The 20,212-nt window shown below is 48.9% G+C and overlaps 1 protein-coding gene across 3 annotated transcripts in view; it reads right to left on the bottom strand.

Moving 5' to 3' along the window:
* The window catches only part of CERS4 (ceramide synthase 4), a 110,800-nt gene that overhangs the window by 25,958 nt on the left and 64,630 nt on the right, over positions 1-20,212 (bottom strand). For all 3 annotated transcript variants that reach the window (XR_009555083.1, XM_060232654.1, XM_060232656.1), the window contains exons 2-3: positions 16,674-16,847; positions 12,378-12,495 (exon numbers count right to left, since the gene is read on the bottom strand). Coding sequence is in view for 2 of the 3 variants with exons in the window: in XM_060232654.1 (XP_060088637.1) it covers positions 12,378-12,495; positions 16,674-16,846 (291 nt within the window). In the remaining variant the exon portion in view is untranslated. The remainder of the gene's footprint in view (positions 1-12,377; positions 12,496-16,673; positions 16,848-20,212) is intronic.

The raw sequence follows: 20,212 nt of genomic DNA, 5'->3' as shown, positions 1-20,212 counted from the left end.
TTGACTCCTTCCTCTTCCTCCAGTCTCTCATTTTAACTTGAATTCCACTCCAGATTCTTTTATAATTATACTCAAATATTTTTTTAATATTCCTAGGAATATTAACCCCTAAATATTTCACCATTTTATTTGCTATAGGAATACCCAAAATTTTTGAAGCTGCTAATTGTAACCCAGGCTTTACATTAACACACATCATCGAAGATTTTGAAAAATTCACTTTTAACCCTGACACTTCCTCAAATTCCTGTAGTATCTTTTTTAAAGGTGCCACTGCGGGCTCCACGTCCTTAATTGTCACCATGATGGCGGTTTTCTTGACAATTTCCTTCTTCGTCAGCGAAAGCCAATCGGAAGAGGATGGTCTTGCAGGCCCTGCGGAACTGTTCAAGGTCCCGCAGGGCCCGCATTTCCTCTGGGAGTTGGTTCCATAGGCTTGGAGCCATAGAAGAGAAAGACCGGTTACGGGTGCTTTGCAGCTTCACCTCTTTCGGTCCGGGAATGGTCAACAGGTTTTTCCCGGCTGACCTCAGTGCTCTCTGGGGTTCATATGGGGAGAGACGGTCCCTAAGGTAGGCAGGTCCTCGACCATATAGGGCTTTAAAGGTAATAACCAGCACTTTGTAACAAACCCGGTATACAACTAGCAGCCAGTGCAGTTCGCGTAGCCCAGGCTGTATGTGCTCCCACTTAGGGAGCCCCAACAGCAGTCTAGCCGCTGCGTTCTGCACCAGCTGCAGCTTCCGGGTTCGGTACAGAGGCAGCCCCATGTAGACGGCATTACAGTAATCCAGTCTCGAGGTGACCGTTGCATGAATCACCGTTGCCAGATCTTGACGCTCTAGGAAGGGAGCCAACTGCTTTGCCCGCTTTAGATGAAAAAAAGCTGACTTGGCAGTGGCTGCAATCTGGGCCTTCATTGATAGTGAAGGCTCCAGTAAAACTCCCAGGCTCCTGACCTGGCACGCCGCTTTCAGCGGCACCCCGTCGAAGACTGGGAGAGGTATTTCCCCTCCCCAAGCGCCCCGACCTAGGCAAAGAACTTCTGTCTTCGCTGGATTCAGTTTCAGCCCACTCCACCTCAACCAAGTTGCCATAGCCTGCAGAGCCTGGTCTAAGTTCTCTGGGACACAGTCAGGCCGGCCGTCCATTAGCAGGTAGAGCTGGGTGTCATCTGCATATTGATGGCACCCAAGCCCATGTCTCCTAGCAATCTGGGCAAGGGGGCGCATATAGATATTAAATAACATTGGTGAGAGAACTGCTCCCTGAGGCACTCCACAATCCAGTGTGCGCCTCTGGGACCGCTCGCCCCCAATTGCCACCCTTTGTCCCCAATCCTCAAGGAAGGAGGAAAGCCATTGTAAGGCAGACCCCCTAACCCCTACATCGGCGAGGCGGTGGGTCAGTAGCCGATGGTCGACCGTGTTGAACGCAGCCGACAGGTCTAACAATATCAGCACCGCCACACCACCCTGGTCCAGGTGCTGTTGGAGATCATCTACCAGGGCGTCCAGTACTGTCTCCGTCCCATGACCCGGGCGAAAGCCAGACTGGCAAGGGTCTAGGATGGAAGCGTCATCCAGAAAACCCTGCAACTGTGACGCCACTGCCCTCTCTATAATTTTACCTAAAAACGGTAAATTAGAGACCGGTCGGTAGTTTGCCAATTCGGCCGGGTCTGCTGTACTTTTTTTCAAGAGGGGACGGACCAAAGCCTCTTTTAGAGATGTTGGAAAGCGCCTCTCTGAGAGGGATCTATTTATGATGTCTCGTAAAGGACATTCAAGCTCCCTCAGGCAAGATTTAATTAGCCAGGAGGGGCATGGGTCCAGATCACAAGTTGTAGGGCACGCAGAGGAGAGGATTCCGTCAACTTCCTCCAGGCTGAGTGGGTCGAAATGATCCAGAATTAAACCGGAAGACAGGCACGGGGCCTTGAGCTCATGTACTGTATCCAATGTGATGGGCAGGTCCTGGCGGAGCGACGTGATTTTGTCTGCAAAAAATTCTGCAAAAGCCTCACAGCCTATTTCTAATTCTCTAACGTTTGGTCTGCCCTGGGGCAGTGTAGTTAAATGTCCAATTATTTTAAACAATTGTGCCGGGCGTGAATTTGCAGACGCAATCTTGGCCGCAAAGTAATTCTTCTTTGCGGCCTTGATTGCCATCTCATAAGACCTCATAAGCGTTCTATAGGATGTTCTCGCCGCTTCGCCACGAGTGTGCCGCCACTGCCTCTCTAGTCGTCGGAGTCCTTTTTTCAATTGGCGTAGCTCCAAGGTGTACCAAGGAGCCAGCCTTGAACGAGGGTGCAGAGGACGTCGGGGTGCGATCTCGTTGATTGCCCCGGATAGCCGATCTTGCCAGGCATCAACCAGGGCATCAAGGGAATCTCCAGGGGGCCAAGGATCCCGAAGAGCCATTTGGAACCGTTCCGGGTCCATCAGGCTCTGCGGGCGAGCCAAAATAGGGTAAAGCTGAGAGGCTGGGGCCACCCCCGCTCCCCACATTTAAATGGCACAGGAGGTGTACCCTCTCCCATGCCAAGGGCCCTCAAGCGGTGGTGGTGGCAGGAGGGCAGGTTAGGTACCCTGAGTTGGGTGCTCTGAGTCACGGCAGTGGCAGCCAGGGGAGGGGAGCCACTGAGTGCCCCCTGACTTTTTTATATGCCCCCCCCAACTTTTAAAATCCTGGCTACGGGCCTGCACCTGGGCCATCTCCCCCACCAACTTGCTCCGAGGGATTACCGTTTCCCTTAGGATGAACCCCCTCTACTCCCAAGGAGGATCAACGGGGGGGGGGGGGCTCGCTAAGACAAGATTCCCCACCCAGCTGGTTGCACAGCAGCTGTCTCCCTGTGACCCCATAAAACTGCTGCCCTAAGGGGGGCGGGAATGAGGGAGGAAGACGGACAAAATGAAAAACAGAAAAAAGGCTGCTGGTCACTGGAAACGTGGAGCGCTAACCAGCCAGCAACTCCTAACTGTCCTGGAGGCGGTGCCGAGGCTGGGAGCTTGCGAGAAAGCCCCTCCCCATGGAATCAAAATCCTCGGTGCTCCTGCCTACCCTCAGGGATGAGATACTCCCCACACGTTCAGACTGCCCCACCCGGGACCACAAGAGAACTAGACCAAAACTTTCCCTCCTGCTCAGACATGCTGATTTTCTGCGTGGAGAACATTCAAAGGCCCTTCTACATTTAAACATTCCTACCGGTAGAAAATAATGTCAGAGTGAAAGAAAAATCTAGCTCGCTTCTTTGGGACGTTCTCAAAGACAAAATACATTTGTCTGGAAAAAGAACGCATCAAACCATTCCCCCGCCCCTCAATTTCTCAGGACTTCTTGTCAGAAACCTATTTAAGACTACACTCAGGCATTTTTTTGTAGCAGGAACTCCTTTGCATATTAGGCCACACGCCCCTGATGTAGCCAGTCCTCCTAGATCTTACAGTAGGCCCTGTACAAAGAGCCCTGTAAGCTCTTGGAGGATTGGCTACATCGGGGGTGTGTGGCCTAATATGCAAAGGAGCTCCTGCTACAAAAAAAGTCCTGACTACGATCCACCATATCCCAACACAGCTGCTCTTGGGGAACTGGAAGCTTATGTTCTGGCCTGCCCGAAATGGGCTGCCAATTTAAAGATCTTATCTGAGACCAAATTAGCTCAGCCTTTATTGACATAACTAGGTCTGGATGATAAAGGAAGCTCCATTATTACCTGGGTGCCGTAGTCACATGAGGCGCTTTTGGTTTTAAACAAAACAAAAATATCTTTGCACTGTTTGGATGTGCTAGACTAAGGGTGGCCAAACTGCGGTTCAGGAGCCACACGTGGCTCTTTCACAACTATGGTGTGGCTCTTGAATGCCGCCCCCTCCCTCCAACTGGTTGGGAGAAGGCATTCTCTCTTTAAGTAGAGAAAGTAGAGAAAGAAGTACTTTTCTCCCTTTCTCACAATACAAAAACTCGTGGGCATTCGATGAAATTGCTGAGCAGACAGGTTAATAATAATAATAATAATAAATTTTATTTCTATCCCGCCCTCCCCACCTCGGCAGGCTCAGGGTGGCTAACAACACTTTATAAAAACATACAATAATAAATAAAACCTTTAAATTTAACAATATAAAAACATTAAACTTAATAACATTAAATCCAATAATCCAGTACATATGGTTAAGTAACTTTGACTGACAGTGCTGATGGTGTTTAACGCTAGTTCTGCCAGTTTATACACAGCGGTATAGGTCTTTAAAACCGCACTGGCGGATCCTTGATTAACAAACTTCTTTAGCAGTCCGAATGTGCAAGTTTAAAAAGGGTGGTCTTGCAGGCCCTGCGGAACTGATCGAGGTTCCGCAGGGCCTGCACCTCCTCGGGGAGTTGGTTCCATAGGGCCGGGGCCATGATTGAAAAGGCCCGTGTTCTAGTATTCTGGTGTTTACTCTCCTTTGGCCCAGGGATAGTCATTAGGTTTTTCCCGGCTGACCTCAGTGTTCTCTGGGGTTCATATGGGGAAAAACGGTCCCTCAGGTAGGCGGGTCCTCGGCCATATAAGGCTTTAAAGGTAATGACCAACACTTTGTACTGGACCCGGTATGTAATCGGCAGCCAGTGCAGTTCACGCAGCCCCGGCCGTATATGCTCCCGTTTCGGGAGCCCCAACAACAGCCTGGCTGCCACGTTCTGCACTAGCTGCAGTCTCCGGGTCCGGCACAGAGGTAGCCCCAAGTAGAGGGCATTACAGTAGTCTAATCTTGAGGTGACCGTTGCATGGATCACTGTTGCGAGGTCCCGGCGCTCAAGGAAAGGGGCCAACTGCCTTGCCCGCTTCAGATGGAAGAATGCTGACTTGGCAGTGTTAGAACGGATAAAAGGAAGTACTTCTTCACCCAAAGGGTGATTAACATGTGGAATTCACTGCCACAGGAGGTGGTGGAGGCCACAAGCATAGCCACCTTCAAGAGGGGTTTAGATAAAAGTATGGAGCAGAGGTCCATCAGTGGCTATTGGCCACAGTGTGTGTGTGTGTGTATATATATATATATATAAATTTTTTTGCCACTGTGTGACACAGAGTGTTGGACTGGATGGGCCATTGGCCTGATCTAACATGGCTTCTCTTATGTTCTTATGTTAAGTGACTTCTCCAAGCCAAGCCAGCTGGTGGCTTGTAGAATGCATTTAAAGTTAAAGTTGCTTTCTTTTTATCTTTCCCCCATCTATTTTCATTCCTTCCCTCCCTCCCTCAGACATCTGACGTTTATTTTATGTGGCTCTTAAGTTAAGCAAGTTTGGCCACCCCTGTGCTAGACAATTGGAAACAACTCCACCAGAAAATAATTCCCATTTTTCAATGGTTCTCTGGGAATCCTGTCTATATTCAGTGGTCAATCATGAGTGCTTGGTGCTTGGGAGGGGGGCAAAGGGGAAGGGCTTCTGGACCCACTTGTGAACCTTCTGATGGCACTTGGGGTTGGCCACTATGTGACACAGAGTGTTGGACTGGATGGGCCACTGGCCTGATCCAACATGGCTTCTCTTATGTTCTTATGTTCTTATGAGTGCCACTGTGGTGGCTATTTTCAGAAATTGGACTGCTAGCATGAAAATGAAGCTCAATTCAATAGACCTCCTGGTTCTTGTAACATGTGGAATTTGGGTTGTGGTTTTCTCACGATAAACCTTAAGTGCTGGAGAAACTAAATTAGCCCCTTCGGATCCATAACCGTATAGTTTTAGCTGCCATATAGGGATTGGCCACCTCCAGGTGGGGCCTGGAGATACCCCGCTTTTACAACTGACCTCCAGCTGGCAGAGATCAGCTCCCCTGGAGAAAATGGCTGCTTGGAAGGGTGGACTCTAGGGCAGTGCACCCTGCAGAGGCCCCTCCCCTCACCCCACCCTCTCCTGGATCCACCCCCAAAGTCTCCAGGCATTTTCCAACACAGACCTGGCAACCCTATTTTGCAATGACACTGACGTCTAGAAGCCTCTCAAGGACTAACCACGTTTATTCCAGCATGAGGTTTCTTGTGAGTTAAGCCCTCTTCAAATGTGAAGAGAGAGCCAGTTTGGTGCAGTGGTTAAATGTGCGGACTCTTATCTGGGAGGACCAGGTTTGATTCCCCACTCCTCCACTTGCACTTGCTGGAATGGCCTTGGGTCAGCCATAGCTCTGGCAGAGGTTGTCCTTGAAAGGGCAGCTGCTGTGAGAGCCCTCTCCAGCCCCACCCACCTCACAGGGTGTCTGTTGTGGGGGAGGAAGGGAAAGGAGATTGTGAGCCGCTCTGAGACTCTTCGGAGTGGAGGGCGGGATATAAATCCAATATCTTCATCTACCTCACAGGGTGTCTGTTGTGGGGGAGGAAGGGAAAGGAGATTCTGAGCCGCTCTGAGACTCTTCGGAGTGGAGGGCGGGATATAAATCCAATATCATCATCTTCTTCTTCAATTTTCCACATTTTTACAAGGAAATTTACGGGAAGAGGAAGGGGTTTGTGGGCAGAGAGTTAGCTGGTGTGTAGAAATCATAAATCTTTCTGGTGTGATTCCCTCTGTAAGGGACTGGAAGTTTGTAACACATAATTAGGGCTGCCTATCCCCAGGTGGAGACAGGGGATCCCCCAGTTTGGAGGCCCTCTGCCCACTTCAGGGTCTTTAGAAAGTGGGGGCAGGGGAGGGAAATGACTGCTGGGTACTCCATTATTCTCTATGGAGAGCGATTCCAGCATAGGGTATAATGCAAAATTGATCTGTTAGTATCTGGGGCTGGCGGGGGGGGGGTCTGTTTTTTGAGTTAGAGGCACCAAATTTACAGCTTAGCATCTGTTGCCTCTCCTCAAAAGACCCCCCAAGTTTCAAAAAGGTTGGACCAGGAAGTCCCAATTCTATGAGCCCAAAAAGAAGGTGCCCCTATCTTTCATTATTCCCAAATGGAGGGAAGGCATTTAAAAGGAGCACGGTCCCTTTAAATGCAATGGCCAGAACTCCCTTTGAAGTTCAATTGTGCTTGTCACACCCTTGCTCCTGGCTCCACCCCCAAAGTCCCCAGTTATTTCTTGAGTCGGACTTGGCAGCCCTACGCATAATGGATGATGACAGAGGTCACGGGTTCCAGCCTCCCCCCCTCTCATGGCGTGCAAACAAACAAAAGTAGGACAAGCAGCAACAAAACTAAACAACTGCCCCCAACTCCTCCTTTCCCTCCCTTCTTTAACTTTCCTTATAAACGTTTGGGAAGTTATTTCTTCTTCGCAGCATCTGACTCCTGCAAGCTCACGAGGAAAAAAACCTTACAAGATTAAAATGGCTACCCCTGTGGAACAAATTTCCCTGTTAGCTCCCCCTGTTTTTCCCAGGACAAGCATTCACAAAGCAGAGCCTTCGAACCTCTAAAACGGAGAACCTGATTTATTTTATCCTCGCTTTCTATGGGCAGGAAATTGATATGCCGTTTGGTGCAGGGTTGCCAAGTCCAATTCAAGAAATATCTGGGGACTTTGGGGGGGGGGGGAACCAGAAGCGACAAGCACAACTGAACTCCAAAGGGAGTTCTGACCATCACATTTAAATGCCTTTCCTCCATTTGGAAATAATGAAGGTCAGGGGCACCTTCTTTTGGGGCTCATGGAATTGGATCCCCTGGTCCAATCTTTTTGAAACTTGGGGGGTGTTTTGAGAAGAGGCGCCGGATGCTATGCTGAAAATTCGGAGCCTCTACCTCAAAAAACAGCACCCCAGGGCCCCAGATACCCACAGATCCATTCCCCATTATTGGAATTGGTCTCCATAGGGTATAATGGAGTGCCCAGCAGACATTCCCCACCCCTCCCCTGCTTTCTGATAACCCTGAAGCGGGGGGAGGGCCTCCAAACCAGGGGGGATTGGCAACCCTAGGGTGGAAAAGTCCCAGCATGCATAAACAGGGAATCGGGAAAGCTAGGCTTCAACTCCTCCACCTATGCAATTTTCTATATGCCCTTTGGTAGAAAAAAATTACTTGCATTCTGAAAACGACACTGTCAGAGAGAATGTAAGGTAAGATCCTTCTTTCTTGAGAAGCAAGTTCTCTCTGTGCACAGAACTCAAATATTCTCCTCCACCCCCACCCTCATCTCTTTCTCTGGAACTCTTAACATGTTCGAAAGTTAAGATGGAATATTTCCTTCTGCCACAACAGATCTTTGTGTGGAAGGATCTGAACACTTCTTGTCACATCACCCACCAAAAAAACAATGTTCCCAGGTAGCCTGTCAGGCGCAGGAATAGCCAGTTTAGAATGACCTCACAGCTTCTCTAAGGCCAAACATAGAAAGTCTAATGAGAGTCATGATTAGATTAATGTTTAGCTCTTCAAAGGCTGTTTTCTCTTTTCCTCTAATTTGCAGCAGCCCAAGTCGCCTTTAAAGCCTGCTTGGAAATTTGGTTGCAGGCCCCTGCAAAGTCCTGTGGCGCAAAGTGGTAAAGCTGTAGTACTGCAGTTGGAGCCCTCTGCTCATGACCTGAGTTCGATCCTAGCGGAAGCAGGTTCAGGTAGCCGGCTTGAGGTTGACTCAGCCTTCCATCCTTCTGAGGTCAGTAAAATGAGTACCCAGCTTGCTGGGGGGAAAGTGTAGATGGCTGGGAAAGGCAATGGCAAACTGCCTTGTAAAAAGTCTGCTGTGAAAATACGTCACCCCAGAGTCGAAAACGACTGGTGCTTGCACAGGGGACTACCTTTACCTTTTTACTTGCAAAGTAACTTTTTGCATGCCTTTGCGTATAAGCCTTTGCAGATACAGAAGAGACGCAGCTGATTCTTTGGCGGATTTTTCATTTGTTTGGGGGACAATTTTTGCGCACGTTTATAAACATCAGGGTGTATTTTTTTAAAAGCTATTTTTGCAGCCGAATCTTGGAAATAGCTATTTTCACTTATTCTTGTGTCTTGATGCTTTGCAGATGTAGAATCGTTCTGAATGACTGATCTCTTACAGCCATTTCAATGGGTTATGATACCACAGAGACCACCTTCCAAAGCAGCCATTTTCTTCAGGTGAACTGATCTCTACTGCCTGGAGACCAATTGTAAAAGCAGGAGAGCTCTAGCCACCACCTGGAGGCTGGCAACCCCAGGGTGGGGCCTTTTCTGCACCTGCCTGCAGATCCTCTACAATTCACCAACAGGACAATCGTAAGCAAAGCTACATCCATCTAAGCCCTCTGCCTTCAATGGATCTCGGAGGGGGGTAACTTTAGCCCCATTTTTGTTTGGGGTTTTTTTTAGAGTCTCCTTTAAGCATAGTTGTGTTGTAAAGCGTATACATACGTATTTTATCCTTCTGCACAAAGAAATTAGTAAGAGCTTTAATAAAGCCGTGTGTAATATTTGTTCAATGTCTTGCGGCTCTCCAACATCTGACATTTATTCTATATGGCTCTTTCATTCAGCAAGTCTGGCTGATGGCTATCAGTTTAATTTTACATTTTAGCTGTTTTAAGTCCATTGCTTAATTCTATATTTTATCTGATGTGATCCGCCCTGAGCCTGCTGGCGGGGAAGGTGAAATAGCAATTAAAAATAAATGAATAAATACATTAAAATGACCTGGTTAACTTGTCTTGGTTTGCTGATGGTGTGCTTCCTCCAAGACTGCTATGCCTGCCTGCTTGTGGAAAACTGGAGATGGGGGGCTCCAGGGCTTTTTTCTGAGCAGGAACGTAGTTCCGGCTGGCTTGGTGTCAGGGAAAAGGAAAGGTCCCCTGTGCAAGCACCAGTCGTTTCCACCTCTGGGGTGACGTTGCTTTCACAATGTTTTCACAGCAGACTTTTTACGGGATGGTTTGCCATTGCCTTCCCCAGTCATCTACACTTTCCCCCCAGCAAGCTGGGTACTCATTTTACCGACCTCGGAAGGATGGAAGGCTGAGTCAACCTCGAGCCGGCTACCAGAAAACCCAGCTTCCTCTGGGGATCGAACTCAGATCGTGAGCAGAGCTTAGGACTGCAGTACTGCAGCTTTAACACTCTGTGCCGTGGGGCTCTTTGGTGTCAGGAGGTGTGACCTAATATGCGAACGAGGCTCTGCAGGGCTTTTTCGACAAAAAACCCTGTGTGAAACGATGTTGACAGCGGGGGTGTGGCCAACTACGCAAATTAGTTCCTGCTGGCTTTTTCTACAAAAAAAGCCGTGGGTGGCTTTAATGGGCACTACACTGCTACATTTTTCATTCAGCACACAGTGAACCTCCACACAATGTATTTTTCCATCTGGTAAAGAGCCTGCCTCTTCAAAGCCAAAGGACACAGTGACTATACCTGCCTGGAACATGCCCAGTGTGGAAGTACCATTACAACGACTCAACAAGATGTCACCAGGTAGGGTTGCCAATCCCCAGGTGGGGGCAGGGTATCCCCTGGTTTGGAGGTCCTCCCCACACTTCAAGGTCATCAGAAAGCAGGGGGAGGGGGAGGGAAATGTCTGCTGGGCACTCCATTATTCCCTATGGAGACTGATCTTTATAATAGTGAATTGATTTGCAGGTATCTGGAAAGGGGGCTGTTTTGAAGTAGAGGCGCCACATTTTCAGCATAGCATCCAGTGCCTCTCCCCAAAATACCCTCCATCTTTCAAAAAGATTGGATCAGGGGGTCCAATTCTATAACCCCCCCAAAAAGGTGCTGCTATCCTTCATTATTTCTAGTGGAGGGAAGGCATTTAAAAGGTGTGCGGTCCCTTTCAATGCGATGGCCAGAACTCACTTTGGAGTTCAGTCCTGCTCCTGGCTCCACCCCCAAAGTCCCCAGATATTTCTTGAATTGGACTTGGCAACCCTAGCACCAGGCCCCACCGCATGTCATCGCCAGAACTGTCCAGTGACAACATCAAGCCTGAGCCAATGAATCTCAGGATTTCGGATGACAAGAATCTGGCAACCCTCGCTCCCACAGTGTATTCATGCCCCCCCCACTAAAATTTCCATCTGTGGGCCTGCAGGAGAGGTGTTCCCTACTTTGCGAGAAAGAGGACTCTTCCTCAAAGATGCTTATCTTCTATTGCTTGTGCGGCATTCTGGCACACAACAGTAGTGAAGTCAGCCGTGTTGAAAAGCTCCCTCTAGGCAAGGGGGGAGGAGAACAAAAACACAACCATGTGCTGGGAGAACCAACGCGATGGTGTGAGTGAGACCAAGATTCACTGAGTCAGTCGCCATCTCGACTGCCTCAGCTGCATTGCTGTGAGGGTAAAATGGTGAAGGAGAACAAGGCATGCTGCCTTGGAGAAAGAGCAGGATGAAAATGTGAGGGGAACCAGGCCAGTATCGGCGTCCCCTGAGGCGGGGCAGGTCCAGGGCCCTGGGCTTTCGGTAGGACCTGCCACCACTAACACTCCCTGCTTCTGCTGCTGCACACCTGCCCGTGAGTGCTCCACTACCTGTGCTCCTAGTTCAATAAGCTCCCCAACACTGTTGGGGAACAGCCTGCAGGTGATGCGTGGCAGTGGCGGCAGGACTGCTCTGGCACCATCAGGAAAGAGCAGGCAGGCAATGGGGGGGGCATGCAGGGTAGGGTTGCCAATCCCCAGGTGGGGGCAGGGGATCCCTCCAGTCTGGAGGCCCTCCTCCCACTTCAAGGTAATCAGAAACTGGGGGAGGGAAATGTCTGCTGGGCACGCCATTATTCCCCAAGGAGACTGATTCCCATAGGGTATAATGGAGACTTGATCCATGAGTATCTGGGGCTCTGTTTTTTGAGGTAGAGGCACCAAATTTGCAGGATAGCATCCGGTACCTCTCCTCAAAATGCCTCCCAAGTTTCAAAAAGATTGGACCAGGAGGTCCAATTCTATGAGCCCCAATAAAGGTGTCTCCATCCTTCATTATTTCCAATGGAGGGAAGGCATTTAAAAGGTGTTTGGTCCCTTTAAATGTGATGGCCAGAACTTCCTTTGGAGTTCAGTTATGCTTGTCACACCCTTGCTTCTGGCTCCACCCCCAAAATCTCCTGGCTCCATCCCCAAAGTCCCCAGATATTTCTTGAATTGCATTTAGAAACCCTAATGCAGGGGGAGGGACACATAGGCAGAGGTGGGGGAAAGGGGGGTTGCCACTAGGCAAACTAGGCTATTGCCTTGGGTGTCAGCCTTCTAGGGGCACCACATTGGGTGCCCTCCATGTGACTTGGTTATCAGTGCAGTTGGGGGGCGCAAGAAGTTAGCCTTGCCTAGGGTGCCAGACAGTTTAGGGCCAGCCCTGGAGGGGTAACTGGGGGGCTGGTGGTAGGCAGCGCAAGGGGGCCATGGGGACTCTCTGCCTGCCCCCCCCCCCCGAAAAAAATAAAACAGAACCTGGAACCAGCCATAGATGGGAGAGACAGTGCATCAACTCACCTCTTCTGGTCCCTTTTGGTGCTTGTTGTAAAAGGCTTCTAGGATGACATTTAGAGAAGGCTTCTTTTGCACTTTCTCCTTTATCCCCAGTCTTCTGCTCAGGGGCACAGCGATATCCCTGTGTGTGAGAGAGTAAACATTGGATCCAGTTGGGCACCCATTTTCACAGCCTGCTTTCTGGGCTAGCATTGAACACAGGAATCCGACTCCAGGATTGGCGTGCACTCCTGGTAGTCGGGGTGATCCACTCTTCCCGCCCAACCCCCATTTAATTCTCTGATTATCCTTTAATTTCTCTTAGTGCCACATTCCACACTTCCTGAAATCCAGTTAAATGCAGGGGATTTTTTTTTTTTAAATTGCATGCAGAAGTCTCTTGCAAATAGAATGGAAACATCCTAACTCCTTCATTTGCAACTTTTGTCCTCTCTACAATACCAACCAGTGTTTCCTCTAAGCTGAGTTAGCGTGAGCTAGCTCACAAATTTTTAGCCTCCAGCTCACACATTTTTGTCTTAGCTCAGGAAAAAGCGGGACCGGTTTCAGTTTATCCAACCTTCATCAGCCAAAAAGTAATAATTTCAACATCTTATGGCCTCCTGCTGTTAAAAAAGATCCAACAGTCAAATATGCACCTGGGGATTTGCAACCCTAGATATTGTTCTTCAGAAAGTTGCCTAGTCTCCTTTGAAAATTTAATTATTCTGTAAATGAAGAAATTATTTTCATCTGTCCTGAATGCACTACCCATCTACATCACTGAGTGCCCATCAGTTCTAGTGTTAATTAGTTATCATATGGCATTGCGTGTAGAATAGGCAGGAGATCCTGAGATGGTCGGGCAGCCATAAGTTCTCGTTCTATGAGTTATGCACCATTAGGTGGTGGGCTAGGCTTGTTTTTAGGGGCTGTGAGAGTTCTGACCCAAGGACCCCCAGCTAGTTTCATGTGGAGAAGTGGGGAATCCAATTCGGTTCTCCAGACTAGAGTCTTTAACCACTACACCAAACTGGCTCTAAATTAGTTCTAGTATTGCGAGAAGGGAAGAAACAGCTCACGATCTTCACTTTTTGCACCTGAGACGTCCTATAAATCTCCTGTACCCCCCCAACCTTTCTGTAACCTGAAAAGTCCCAAACACTTTAGCTTTTTGTCATCTGCAGTTGGAGTAGCTTCCCTAACACTAAAACCTGAGGAAAGAGAAGGAAAGGTCCCCTGTGCAAGCACCAGTCGTTTCCGACTCTCGGGTGACGTTGCTTTCCCAATGTTTTCATGGCAGACTTTTTATGGGGTGTTTTGCCATTGCCTTCCCCAGTCATCTATACTTTCCCCCCAGCAAGCTGGGTACTCATTTTACCGACCTCAGAAGGATGGAAGGCTGAATCAGCCTCGAGCTGGCTACTTGAAAACCCAGTTTCCACCGGGGATCGAACTCAGGTCGTGAGCAAAGCTTAGAACTGCAGTCCTGCAGCTTTAACCTGAGGGCACCCAACTAAATTGATGGGCTGTAGATTCAGGATTAACTAATTAAATGAACCAAGGTAAATCACTCCTTAGTAAGTAATTACATTGTGGAATTCACTAAAAGCTGAAGGCATGAGAGCCATGAATGTCAAGTGATTCAAAAGGGACTTAGATAGCAAGGTTCATCAGTGGCTACTAGTTATAGCAGCTAAAGGGAACCTCCACATTCAGGGGCTGTAAACCTTTGAGCACCAGTGTCAGGGGAGGCAACATCAGAGGAAGAACTCAGCATCTGTGCCCTGTTGTTGGCCCTCCAGAGGAACTGCTTGGCTGCTGAGTGAAACAGGATGCTGGGCTAGATGGACAACTGTTCTGATCCAGCAGGGCTCTTATGATTATTTCAGTTGCCATTTTTGTCACGTTTTTTCCAGGCTTACCTTTACTTTCTAAAGAAGAGGCATACGGGATTTTTTTCTTTCAATATTGTTCTGTATCTATATGTTATACATGTTAATATAACCTCGTATATAGTGCTACATAGTTTGCTCTGTTTTTTACTTATTGTTAAACTGTGGTTCCTCCGTGTTGCAATCCCCAGGTGGGGGCAGGGGATCCCCTGATCTGGAGGCACTCCCCCCACTTCAGGGTCATCAGAAAGTGGAGGGGAGGGAAATGTCTGCTAGACACTCCGTTATTCCCTATGGAGACGGATTCCCATAGGGTATAATGGAGAATGGATCAGTGGGTATCTGGGGCTTGGTGGGGGGGGCCTGTTTTTGAAGTAGAGGCACCAGATTTGCAGCATAGCATCTAGTACGTCTCCTCAAAACACCTCCCAAGTTTCAAAAAGATTGGACCATGGGGTCCAATTCTATGAGCCCCAAAAGAAGGTGCCCCTATCCTTCATTACTTCCAATGGAAGGAAGGCATTTAAAAGGTGTATGGTCCCTTTAGATGTGATGGCCAGAACTCCCTATTCACACATATGAACATATGAAGCTGCCTTATACTGAATCAGACCTTTGGTCCATCAAAGTCAGTATTGTCTTCTCAGACTGGCAGCGGCTCTCCAGGGTCTCAAGCTGAGGTTTTCCACACCTATTTGCCTGGACCCTTTTTTGGAGATGCCAGGGATTGAACCTGGGATCTTCTGCTTCCCAAGCTGATGCTCTACCACTGAGCCACCGTCCCTCACCTGACTGGAGCGGCTCTCCAGGGTCTCAAGCTGAGGTTTTTCACACCTATTTGCCTGGACCCTTTTTTGGAGATGCCAGGGATTGAACCTGGGATTTTCTGCTTCCCAAGCAGATGCTCTACCACTGAGCCACCCTCCCTCCCTAATTATGCTTGTCACAACCTTGCTCCACTCCCAATGTCTCCTGGCTCCACCCCCAAAGTCCCCAGATATTTCTTGAATTGGACCTAGCAACACTAACTCTTATCAATGGCTACTAGTCACTAGGACTAAGTGGAACTTCTGCGTTCAAAGGCAGTCCACCTCTGAATGCCAGTTACTAGGGGAGAACAGCAGCGAGGTTTTGTTGCTGTGCGAAATAGGATGCCAGAGTAGATGAATCCTTGGCCTGCTCTAACACATCTGCTGTTACGATCTCACTTGGTGTTGGTGGAAAGCGCTGCCAAGTTACAGCTGATGAACGGTGATCCTGTAGGGTTTTCGAGGCAAGAGACATTCAGAGGTGTTTGCCATTGCCTGCCTCTGTGTAGCAACCCTGGCTTTCCTGGATCGTTTCCCTTCCAAATACTAGCCGGGGCTAGCCCTGCTTAGCTTCTGAGATCTGATGAGATCGAGCTAGCCTGGGGCTATCCAGGTCACGGTATAATCACAGCATAGCCTCCCCTCCAGCGTTTTCAGTGATTGTAGTTGTTGGATGGGACAATTATTTTTTTTTACATTATTCATTTAGTTATTTTGCATTATTTGTGAGCCGCCTACTGCGCAGGAAAGGTGGGTCAAAACTTCCAAATTAATACACACAGGGCTTTTTTTGTCGCAGGAACTCCTTTCCATATTAGGCCACACATCCCTGATGTAGCCTTGGATGTAGCACATCCAAGAGCTTACAGGGCTTTTGTTACAGGGCCTACTGTAAGCTCTTGGAGGATTGGCTACATCAAGGGTATATAGCCTAATATGCGAAGGAGTTCCTGCTACAAAAAAAAAAAGCCCTGAATACACATTATATTTAGTCAGGCCTTTACCTTACCTTACCCTCCCTTAGGCTGAGCAGGAGGAATACCCACTTTCTGTCCCTCCCTCACCACAGAAGTATCTCTGGATTGTAAATTCAGATCAGATCAATGTACAATCTCTGGATTGTAAATTCAGATCAGATCAATGTACCACACAGAGCTGTCTTGTGACTGGAAAACTGAGGGAACAGAACAACTATCAGTCAAACCAGCTAGCCTTCGAATCCAGCTATTGCTTTTTCTAGCGACTACTTATCAATGCTTGCTTTTCCCTTTGGGACAATGTTGTGACTCATTCTTTGAAACCATGCTAGTGAGCCAGTGTGGACGGTTTCGAGCACAGCAAGAGAAAGGAATATCTTCCATTCGGAGACCAGAAGGTTATTAGAGCGGGTGACGCAAAGTGTGCTGTAACCCGATACCTCCCTGGAAGCAATGAGACTTTGCAGCAAAACTGGAGAGGTCTGTTTGGGACACTGTTTTCCATTTGAACAGCTGCCCCCACTGCTTTTGTTAAGGCAGCAAGGGACGTGCTGTCCGAACAGAGACCCCTTTGAACAAGGTGCCTGGCCAAGGAACACTCAACGGGGGTTGAGATGCTCACGACAGGAAGTCACTTGCCTTTCAAAGACCAGCCGCACAACGATGATGAGGAAAGCGAAAGGGATGCTGAGGAGGAGGTGATGGGGGTGAGGGTAGTAGACCTCGTCGGTGTCTTTCATGTCCTCCCAGGTGAATCCTGGAGGAAGCCAATATTCGTTCTTCCATAACCACTTGGTCACAGGTAGCAGCATCCTATAGGCAGGGAAGAGAGAGAAAAAAATGTTGCACTTCAATATAAGCTCCTACAAAGTGGTACAAAATGGTCCTGGAATGCCTGACTCGGATAGCCCAGGCAAGCCCGATCTTGTCATATCTTGGAAGCTAAGCAGGGTTGACTCTGGCAAGTAGCTCCTGGGAGACCTCCTTGTAATACTAAAGCCGGAAGGCAGGGGAAGGCTTTATTCAGCCACCTCTCTGGATATCCTCCAGGCCCCCATTAGGGCTCAGTCACCAAAAATTGCCATGACTTCCCAGTGCACCTACACACACACTCACACACAAAATACAAAAAAAAATGTTCCTGGAACATTGGAGGTGGGAGAAGGTGGGGGATGCAGCTATCAGACCCGGAATTTTAGAATAGCCAATGGTGCTGGCAACAGGCCTGAAAGACTGAAATCTGAAAGGTGCATCTACTTATTTTGATTCTGCCAGGTATGCAACTGAACATATTTTGCCTTTCCCCCCCTGTCAGAACAGCCCTGTAATGTAGGTTTGCTTGAGAGGGAGAGTAGATTCAACACAGAAAGATTTCTGCACGTGGACCGTGACTCCCTTGCCTCCAGCTGCCACCCAAAGTGTTTCCTGAAAGGTGGTTCATGGGTGTCACTTCTCCCTGCAGAAGCAGCAAGTTGAAGGCATCGCGGGCTGCTGTGGGAGGGCAGAAGCAAGCAGTCTCCACCAGATCCAAGCCAGTGACTGGTCCAAGGCCAACTGATAGCTCTGAGAGCTGTCTGCAGAACTGATCTCAGTGCCAGGTTTCGAGATGCCTCGGGAAGAAAAGCTCCCAGGGTCCCTCTACTCCGTTCTCCCCACCTGCAGACCCTCCTCTTGCCCACCCACACGCACGCCTCCCATCTGCTGAGTGCCCTTCCCCTATCAGATCACAAGTTGTCCCAATACCCACGCTCGTGATTGCAACACTTTCCCAGGTGCCATGGGCACTTCTTGCAGCCCAGAAGCTCAAGTGGTGGAGCAATGGCAAAGAAGTGGCTGAGCAAAGGGCCCTGCCAGGAACCCGAAGGCCCAGCCAGCTGCCCCACCTCATGGGATGCTGATGCCAGCCCTACATGCGCTCCCAGGCTGCAATTACCGGCATGTTTGGTTGTCCTGCTGCAGTCAGATTCTTTTTTGTTGGCACTGGTACAACAGCCTTCAGAAATAATCTGGATACAGCCTTGACCTGGATAGCCCAGGCAAGCCCGATCTCGTCAGATCTCGGAAGCTAAGAAGGGACAACCCTGGAAAGTATATGCGTCACAATTAGGGCTGCCAATCCCCAGGTAGGGGCAGGGGATCCTCCAGTTTGGAGCCCCCTCTCCCACTTCAGGGTCATCAGAAAGCGGGGGGGGGGGGGATGTCTCCTGGGACTCTGTTATTCCCTATGGAGACCGATTCCCATGGAGTATAATGGAACATTGATCTGTGGGTATCTGGGGGGGCCGTTTTTTGAGGTAGAGGCACCAAAATTTCAGCGTAGCATCTTGTGACTCTTCTCAAAATACTCCCCCCCCCACAAGTTTCAAAAAGATTGGACCAAGGGGTCCAATTCTATGAGCCCCCCAAATAGGTGCCCCTATCCTTCATTATTCCTAATGGAGAGAAGGCATTTAAAAGGAGTGTGATGCGATGGCCAGAATTCCCTTTAGATGTGATGGCCAGAATTCCCTTGCCACACCCTTGCTCCTGGCTCCAACCCCAACGTCTCCGGATATTTCTTGAGTCGGACTTGGCAACCTAGTCACGACCTTAGGCCTAGCGCGGCCTATAGGCTCTAGGGAAGCCTGCGTAGGAGTTGCTCGTGGGCCTGCATCTCCCCGGATCCCTTCTGTCCCTCTGATTGGGTGGCTGAGTTTTTGGAGGGAAAACTTGCCCAGAAGGGGGTGGGGACCTGGTCGGAAAGCATAAAAAGCCAAGCTAGCAAGAGAAGTTGTTTTCTCTGGAGAGACTGCAGATGGAGAGAGGTAGTTCTCTCTGCAGAGGTTGCAGCAGCAGGAGGGTTTCCTCACTCAAGGAAGGTGAGTCTTTGGTATCAGAGGAAGGGAACGTACAGCTACTTGCGCTGTTTATTTCTTTACACCAACGTTTACCGTTTGTATATTCGCTGTGCACTAGGAGGTTTTACAGCCTGCTTATTGTTTTGAGCACTTATAATCAATGCTCCCGCTGAGCTGTTGGGAGTCTGCTGGCATTAAAGTTGTGAGCGAGTGATTTGGCTGCTGCATAATTTAGTTTGCTCTGGGGCCATCCTTCCTTAGCTAAGACAAAAATGTGTATGCTGGAGGCTACAAAACTGAGCTAGCTCACACTAACTCAGCTTAGAGGGAACACTGCTTATTGTAGACCTGTTGTTGTTAAACTGCCTGGGCCCTCACGTCTTTTCAGTCACAGATAAAAGGTTTTGTTAATAAGGGACACGGGGTGGGTGAGGGCTCTGGGTCCTCCCAGACAGACCCTTACTAGAGTGGTGGCAACCAGTAGAAGGCCCTTCCTGCTGCGGATGGGAGACCACCTTGGGATACCAGCAGTCGGGCAGCAGAGGCAGGCATTAGAAAGGCATCCCTATGAAATGCCCAAGACTCACTATGGGTTACCAAAAGTCACCATGACTTCCAGGCATGTAAGTGTGCATGTGCACACACACACAAACTAAAAAAAAAAAGTAATAATCCAGATACAGCAGGACACACAATCGTATCAAGGTTGCTTTTTAAGTTATTATTTCTTTATTCAAAATATCGTCATGCGTCTCCATCAAAGTGCCAGAGATGGTTCATACAACAAGGTGCAGCCTTCAAATAAGACACTTAATTCTAATTTGAAAAGCTGAAGAGAGTAGGACCCCCCCCACACACACATACATTTAAGAAAAGGTAGTCCCCCTGTGCAAGCACCAGTCATTTTCGACTCTGGGGTGACGTCGCATCATGACGTTTTCATGGCAGACTTTTTGCGGGGTGGTTTGCCATTGCCTTCCCCAGCCATCTACACTTTCCCCCCAGCAAGCTGGGCACTCATTTTACCGCCCTCGGAAGGATGGAAGGCTGAGTCAATCATGAGCCGGCTACCTGAACCCAGCTTCTGCCGGGATCGAACTCAGGTCGTGAGCAGAGGTTAGGACTGCAGTACTGCAGCTTTATCAACCAATTAAAAGAAGGCGTTAACTTAAAACCAATTAAAAGGACAACAGAAAAAGATGGAAAACAGCAAACTCTCTCAAGGAGTTTAAAACCACCTGAAAGCATCAATGTGCACATTATGACAGTGCCCAGGGCCAGAAGAGCAGTCCATAGCTTGGTGGCGGGGGTGGGGGGGGAGATAAAGAAGGGTCAAGATGA

This window comes from Heteronotia binoei, chromosome 2 (genome assembly GCF_032191835.1).
Source record: "Heteronotia binoei isolate CCM8104 ecotype False Entrance Well chromosome 2, APGP_CSIRO_Hbin_v1, whole genome shotgun sequence".
In the NCBI taxonomy this organism is placed as follows: domain Eukaryota; kingdom Metazoa; phylum Chordata; class Lepidosauria; order Squamata; family Gekkonidae; genus Heteronotia; species Heteronotia binoei.
This window is presented reverse-complemented; position numbering and strand designations above follow the sequence as displayed.